This window comes from Oculina patagonica, chromosome 9 (genome assembly GCF_052425735.1).
Source record: "Oculina patagonica isolate OP01 chromosome 9, crgOcupat, whole genome shotgun sequence".
Classification (NCBI taxonomy): Eukaryota; Metazoa; Cnidaria; class Anthozoa; order Scleractinia; family Oculinidae; genus Oculina; species Oculina patagonica.
Genome location: NC_135766.1, coordinates 29,559,558 through 29,566,576, shown reverse-complemented (window position 1 = coordinate 29,566,576; position 7,019 = coordinate 29,559,558). Strand labels below are relative to the sequence as shown.

General features: G+C 35.3%; 1 protein-coding gene across 1 annotated transcript; it reads right to left on the bottom strand.

Annotated features, from left to right (window-relative positions):
• Positions 1-319: 319 nt before the first annotated feature.
• On the bottom strand, positions 320-4,723 carry LOC144664835 (C-type lectin domain family 12 member B-like). The gene is made up of 2 exons (XM_078526058.1): positions 4,500-4,723; positions 320-522 (listed from the first exon to the last, which is right to left on the bottom strand). The coding sequence occupies exons 1-2, from the start codon at positions 4,564-4,566 to the stop codon at positions 368-370; spliced, it is 222 nt and encodes a 73-aa protein (XP_078382184.1). The 5' UTR covers positions 4,567-4,723; the 3' UTR covers positions 320-367.
• Positions 4,724-7,019: the final 2,296 nt, after the last annotated feature.

Below are 7,019 nucleotides of genomic sequence, written 5' to 3'. Positions count from 1 at the left end.
CAATAAGCTTTAAGAATGCAATTTATTCCCTTGAAGAATAGTATTAATGCATAACAGCTCATGCTCATTTGTTCTTGTTGTTTTTTTCGAATTGGGTTGCGTTTTTTTCGTTCATCTTACCTTTGGCTATTTCGCAAATAAATGCGTTCCTATGCCTCCTTGCAATGTCATTAAATTCTCCTTGATGAGTAGGCGGGTAATCCTTTGATATGACAGCCACATCTCCGTCACCAGATGGCTCTCCTGCTGACGTATGCCACTTGCTTGCCAGAGTAAATGGGCTATTATTTATCTACTTCCAAACCCCTCCCACCTTATGCAAACCAATTTGCCATTCATTGGGTACTCCAATGCATTTCTTTTGAATCTATCCGTTAATAAACTGCCATTCCACTAAGGTTTCTATGGAAACTAGGTCACCACCTTTGCCTTGGCAGGTGTTACGGTTGTCATCCCATGAGCGCCCTTCTTCTGCGGTCGAGATGAAGTAGCAAGAGTTCCAATGGCATGGATTAACGCTTCCTGTACCAAATGATAGTAACAGATGTGAAGTCAGCTGAATTTTTGCAAGAACGCTTAAATAGAAAAACACTGAGAAATTGATAATGGAGTAAATAATATTTTTACCGATGGAATTAATGGTTGTTGCGGAACAAAGTTCAATTAATGTTTACTTTTTGAAAATACCAGTACTGTGATGTTTCTTTCCTCCTACAGAAATGTGCAAGCTTTGGGCTCGTTAAAATTGCAGGTTAGATAAAGATCTATTAGATTTTTAAAAGAAGTGCTATAACCGTATTAAAAACTTGTCTGCTGAAAGAAATAGATACACCATTTGAAGAATCGAAAACCGCTCAGTTAGAAGATTTAGAAGGCTATTTAGCAATTCTAAGCCATTTAAGCCATTCTAACCTATGAAGACTACAGGTTGCAAAACGCTATTTTTTTTCCCTCAAACCGGAGTCAGCTGTCACGAGAGGAATAACACTTCAATGTATAAGGAAAAGAATCCCGATAGTTACAGTACGGAGTTTACATTGGAGACAGTTTTGAAAAAAAAAGACACCTGCATATACTATGAAAATTGTTTACAGCTCGATTAATATAAACTGTAAACGTTCAATAAATTTTATATTTTTTTATGTACCATAGAACTCTTTTGTACCACAAATCCATAGAAAAAGACAATTCTATTTACCTAGGGCAGTATATAAGCTACGCGTTAACCATTCCAAGTCAATTAACTTAAAGATGCCTAGATGACCTTAAGCATGCAGTCTGTACTATGCGTTAGGGTTAAGTATTATAGAGATTTACTTTTTAAGAAAGAAGTTTTGCTGAGTTCCAAAGACTGAAGTATCTTGGTTTTCTGCTGCGTTATCGCGAGGTTAAGTTTGAGAAAGAAAATGTTTAAGTATAGCGGACCAAATTTCGACAAAAAATTGTTAAAGTGTTTTTAATTAAAACAAGAATGAAGTTCTTCACAACATTTTGTATGTCCTGAAATTGATAGTCATTATCTTTCAACAAATTAAAGCAAATTAAGACTATCCGCCTCTTGGTAAAAGATCCTTGATGGTGATAAATATTCTACAACATAAAAGGAACTCTGCAAATGGATACGACAACGATATATTTTATTTTGAATAACTGCGCTCAAATACCTCGAAATATTATCAAAGTGTCCATTTCGTGTTATTTTTAGCGTTCAACAACAAAAATAAAAGTTGTGTTTTGTTTAGATCGAAATTTTCTTTTCATATAGGAAAATAGCACAGAATTGCCTGGCGCTAAATTTTGGCCACCGTTTTCCTTTTTAGATAAGAGGGTTTTAAGTTAGTCCTTGTCCATTTCTTTCCTGATGCTCGTGGGGGAGGGGGTGAATAGAGGGGGAGGTAGATTGGGGAGGGGGTGAATAGAACAAACTTTGTAAATTTGTATTTTTTATATAGTTTTAATGTGTAAGTAGTTAACGGATATAATAATATTGTTATTTCTATTTTACTTATTTTATTTTTATTTTTTAATATATATTTCACTTGTTTCTCGAAGAAACTAGCTTGTCTTAGCTATATTAAATTCGAGGATAAATAAAGTTTTATGTTATATATGTTATGTCAGCATTTGTTTCGTGATTTTGTGATGATTGAATTTAAATGAGAGTACGTTGTTATGCATTTTCAGTTTAAAATCTTAGTGAAATACTTAAACGGTTTTCACTTTCCAAAGCTGTGCGATTTAGTTTCAGCATTTTTTTTCTTGAAAACTGGATACCATATCGGTACATGGTACATTAAAAAAAGGGAAAAAAGAAAAAGAAAAAAGAAAAAGAAAAAAAAAATGCGCTCAATAAGCCGCGTGGTCAATCGCAGGAATTTGGACTTTTTACAATGATTAATCGTGCTTTTGTTTCTGGTGCAATGACGCTGCTGATGAATATTTAAGAAATAGAAAACATGTTCCGTGTTTCTATCGAGTTATAGAAACACGAGTGGAAGTTTGGGAGAACGAGAAATGCTGTGGGAACACGAGTCGATAGACGAGTGTTTCCACAGCTTTTTCGAGTTCTCCCAAACTTTCACGAGTTTTTTTTATTTTTGCATTGCTTATTTTAGCGCCGTGAATATTGATTGCCGTGTCTACGACAACTGTCTGTGTCTTCATCGAGTTATAGAAACACAATTTTTAACCAATCAGCGCACGTATTTACTTTGTGCTATTTTCTAAAAAGCTTTTAAGCTTTGCGTTGACTGTTTTCGAACAGAAAACATAAACGACTTTTCAATGATTATTTATTACTAACTTTCATGTATAATTTTAAAACATATCAGCCTTTTTAACGATAGATGACCACTTTTTGTTTAAAAAATGAATAAGAAGTTGGGTTGAGAATAACCAAGGTGGCCTTCCTCATAAATCCGGTGGCTTTTAAGAGGTCTACTCCCCATAATTATGTAAAATAATAATAGTTATAATGTTTTATCTTATGTGGCAACTTAAATAAATGACGATGATGATGAAAATGAACACTTTGTCAGTATCTCTATTATAAACTAATTCGAGAGCTCTTTTTTTCTAGCTCTGTAGAAGAACTGAACTTGTGACTGGTAGATACGGTTAAGGCACAAAAGAGATCACGAACAAAGGAAATATTTTCTGCTTTGAGCACACGAGGCACACGAGTGTTTCTCGTATGTATATTACCACCTGTTTGTGTAGTTCAGTGGTCTATAGTGAGGGTCCCAAAAGTCTAAACAATTGAATATCCGATGTGGTTCTCAGAAGAAAATAAGTCATCGGTGTTCGACTATTAAGAAAGTGGGAATTAGTCAGAATTATATGTGTGAGGTGTACTTAATATAAGACTTAGTAATAATTATATTCGAAATTTTGTGAGCTCGTTTTGTTGCCATTCAACAAAAACTTCGATTTAAGTCAGTTCTATCCAATCACAGGTTTACCATATGTTTGTGAGGTTACAGCAAAGCCATATAGTAAATGTTCAAATTTTCTAACCGATCGCTCTTGAAAATATTTAAGCTTCTAAAATCAGCTTTCACTGCTGTGTATTTGCCATAAAACGAAGTATAAAAATTTTCACCTTATATTAGTTTGCTTTGATGCAGGTTATTAGGTGTTTTAAAGCGTGCTATAGCAGTTCTATGAGTTTACGTTTTCGACTCGTGTATAGAATAGAAATATTTACAGAAGGCGTTGAATTTCCACATCGACGAATTGGGTACCGTCTCTGGAATGTGGCCGAAAAAATATTCTTCTCTGACTTGTTTCATAACAGCTCCTGGTCTTCGAAAGAACAGTCTTCAAACTATAGTCTGTCGAATTTGAGTCCGATCAGTTCGCGGATAGTTCTTTTAAAACTAGCTGGAATATCAAATTAGGTCGTAAATTTACCGATTTACTAGGATATGTACCAGTCTCTGGGACAATTTATTCCATTTTTTCGCTGAAATTCAGGACAAAATGACTGCCTATGCCCTTCCCTAGAAAGCAGACGTGTTCCACTCAAAACATCCTCCGGGATACCCCAAAGAAGACCGTTCGAAAATCATGACGGCGAAGCTGAACAAGACTTGAATTGGAAAATTATTTTGCATCTCGACTTCACATGTTGTGGATTCTATTAAGTCTTGTTTTTTACATTTTATATACATAGATAAATATTCGTTATTTCACTTAACAAATTCACGTTATTGTGAGACTTTTTATTTATTATCACCCTTCTTGTATAGGGTAAGACATCATATTTATGCTTAGCAAAACCTTTTAAAGGTAATGACGTAGCAAAAAGCTCTTTTTAATTTATTTTTTCGAAATTTTGCACAATGCTAAAATAAATCTTTGACGCGACGTGAAGTATGGAATACAACTACAAAAGTTACACCCTGAAACCTCAACGTATCAGTTCAGTGAAAATAGACAGTAGACGCAACTGTAAAAGGTAAAATCTTATGACGAAATCGAACCAAAGAATTACTTACCAGCCTCTTGGATGGCTAAGAAGATGAAGCACGCCACAGCTAATAAACAACGCCGCGCCATGGCCATTATTTACTCGTGCTAGAATTTTGGAAATGTTTCTTTTGCTAAAGCGAAAAACTTATGAGTACATGTGCACACATAAATGATGTGCGCGTCTCGAGAATCTAGTGACCGTGAAAAGATTATTAAGTCACAAACCAGTAACTATGTCAATAGTTCAAGCCTTCAGGGCATAATCATAAAATGTTTGAATAGTTCACCATGTTGTTAAATTTATTTCACGTAGAGTAAGAATTATTAGTTAATGAATCGAGGGAGCCCAGACTTGTCTTAACTTCATTTGTATTCGAAATTTTTGTTTTGAGGCCAGATACGTGAATTTGCCAATATTAAACTATCAACAGGTTTTATTTTGAAACAGTTTTCAATGTTGTTAATTTTGTTTGAAAGAAAATAATTCCCTGGTTCTTTTATTTTATTTATTTTTTTATTTTTTGCCGAAATAAAACTTTTTTTCCCTGGTTATTTTCTAGTACAAATTAAATAGAAAGTATTTCTGTTCGTACATTTATTTCACAATCGATACCTTGTCCTGTTTAACTTACATGTTGATTTAGTTCTGATTTGAAGTTGGAAAATATCTAAAGGTTGGTTCTCACATGATCGTCCCGATCGCCTGGTATGAGCGAAGACCTACGAGAAATAATCATTTTAGCCCTAGATTTAACACAATGGCAGCCTTCAATGAAAGAGCAAAACTCGTGGCCTCCTATCTTCTCAGTTATTACGGTTTTACGGCGAAGAAGGGAAAGAGAAGCTAAAAGGATAAAACACGGGCGATCCAAGCGGTCGTGATCGCCGAAATCGCCGCAGACGTTAGCGATCGCCTGTGTAATGTTCTCATATTCATCGCCGCGATCTTTTCGAAGTGACAGAGGCGATAGAAAAGATCGGGGCGATTATTACTGCAGAAACGTATTGTCACCTTAAACCAGCCTAGAGTTCTTCTTTTCTTTCATGGTCATTAAGGGCTTTATCTTAAAAAAAATTACGTAATGGGACTAAGGCATTTGAAAAACTAACGTGATTTCCGTTGCCCTACAAGGACTCTCACCGCTAATCTGATCTGTTAAGCTAGTGAAATTTGTTTAAGCCACCATTTTTATCTATTTTCGAGCGCTGTGTTTCAGATTTATTTGTATTTAAGAAAACGCTTAGAAACATTACTAATTCATATAAACTCAAGGACTAACTAGTCAAGTCAGAATTAACAAACCATATCACCTCAATAGGTTATGAAAACAGCTACCTGAAACTCTGCTCTCAACCTAATTTATAAGAAAGCAACGCATCTTTTAACTTTGCACATTTTGGCTCGAGTGTGGAAAAAGAAGCAGATCGACTTTTTAACAACTGAAGCTCTCTTAGATCCCTTGGTGACCATGGCGAAGCTGTTCTTTCAGTTTACTGTGGGTTTCCTCTTCTTTTGTATTCATGGGAGTGCCTATGGTAAGCGGTAAAATATAGATTTAGGAAAGCCTAAAAGCGGAGCTCCCCTTTAATTTATTTAAGTTTAGCTGGAGTTACAATGTTTTCATTTTGATAAATATGCGGTCAAAGCTTTAATGTATATGCTGGCCCACAGGTGCAAGACAAATATAAATCCATCATAATCTCGAGGCAGAACAACTAATGGCATAAGAGTTTGTTCCCTCAAGCCCTTTCTAAAGAATAGAAAATAGTTTTACGATCCACTTATCGTTTTGCTAGCCTAAAATTTTTTAGAGTTTATTCCCTGCTTTCTAGGAATAGAAAATAGTTTTACGATCATCTTACATCGTTTTGCTTTATACAAACTGATAACGTCAATATATTTTGTGGGCATATTCCCGTCTTACGTTTCTTTCCTGTATTTGTCTTAACATCGAAATGGGTTGCTTAGTCACTTACGCAAATTTGAAACTTATTTTTAACTTATTTCTTACCATGTGCACAGTTTAAACAAATTTAAACGTACACTAAATCATCTCTATTCAGTGTAGTTATTCAGTGTAAAAGTGGGCTACACTAAAGCAAAATAATTGTTTGAACTAGTTTGAAAAATATCAGTTTGTATTTTTCACCTCGCGCTCGAGCTAGATGGGTTAAACATATTTTTCAGAGCAAGTTTAGTTTAAATAAGTTTATAATCCATGCAGTGTTTAGCTTCGTTTTTACACAATCATTGCTAAAGTTATTGTATTCTTGATGTGGACGGCCGAAGATTCTTCCGCAAACAACAGAAACAAGCAAACTGGACGTGTACAAGGAAGTAATTATATAAACATCAGTGAAATACCAGGAATTATCATATGACCCGTACGGACCCGCGCGCAATTTCCTTGGAAAACCATATGAAAAAAAGTCCCGTATGAGGGCCGTACGCCTCGCTCTAGCAGGGCCGGAAAAACACGTACGGCCCCACTAGAAAAGCGTACGGCCCCGCTACTGCCGCGAGATGCCGGAATTGAAACCAGTTG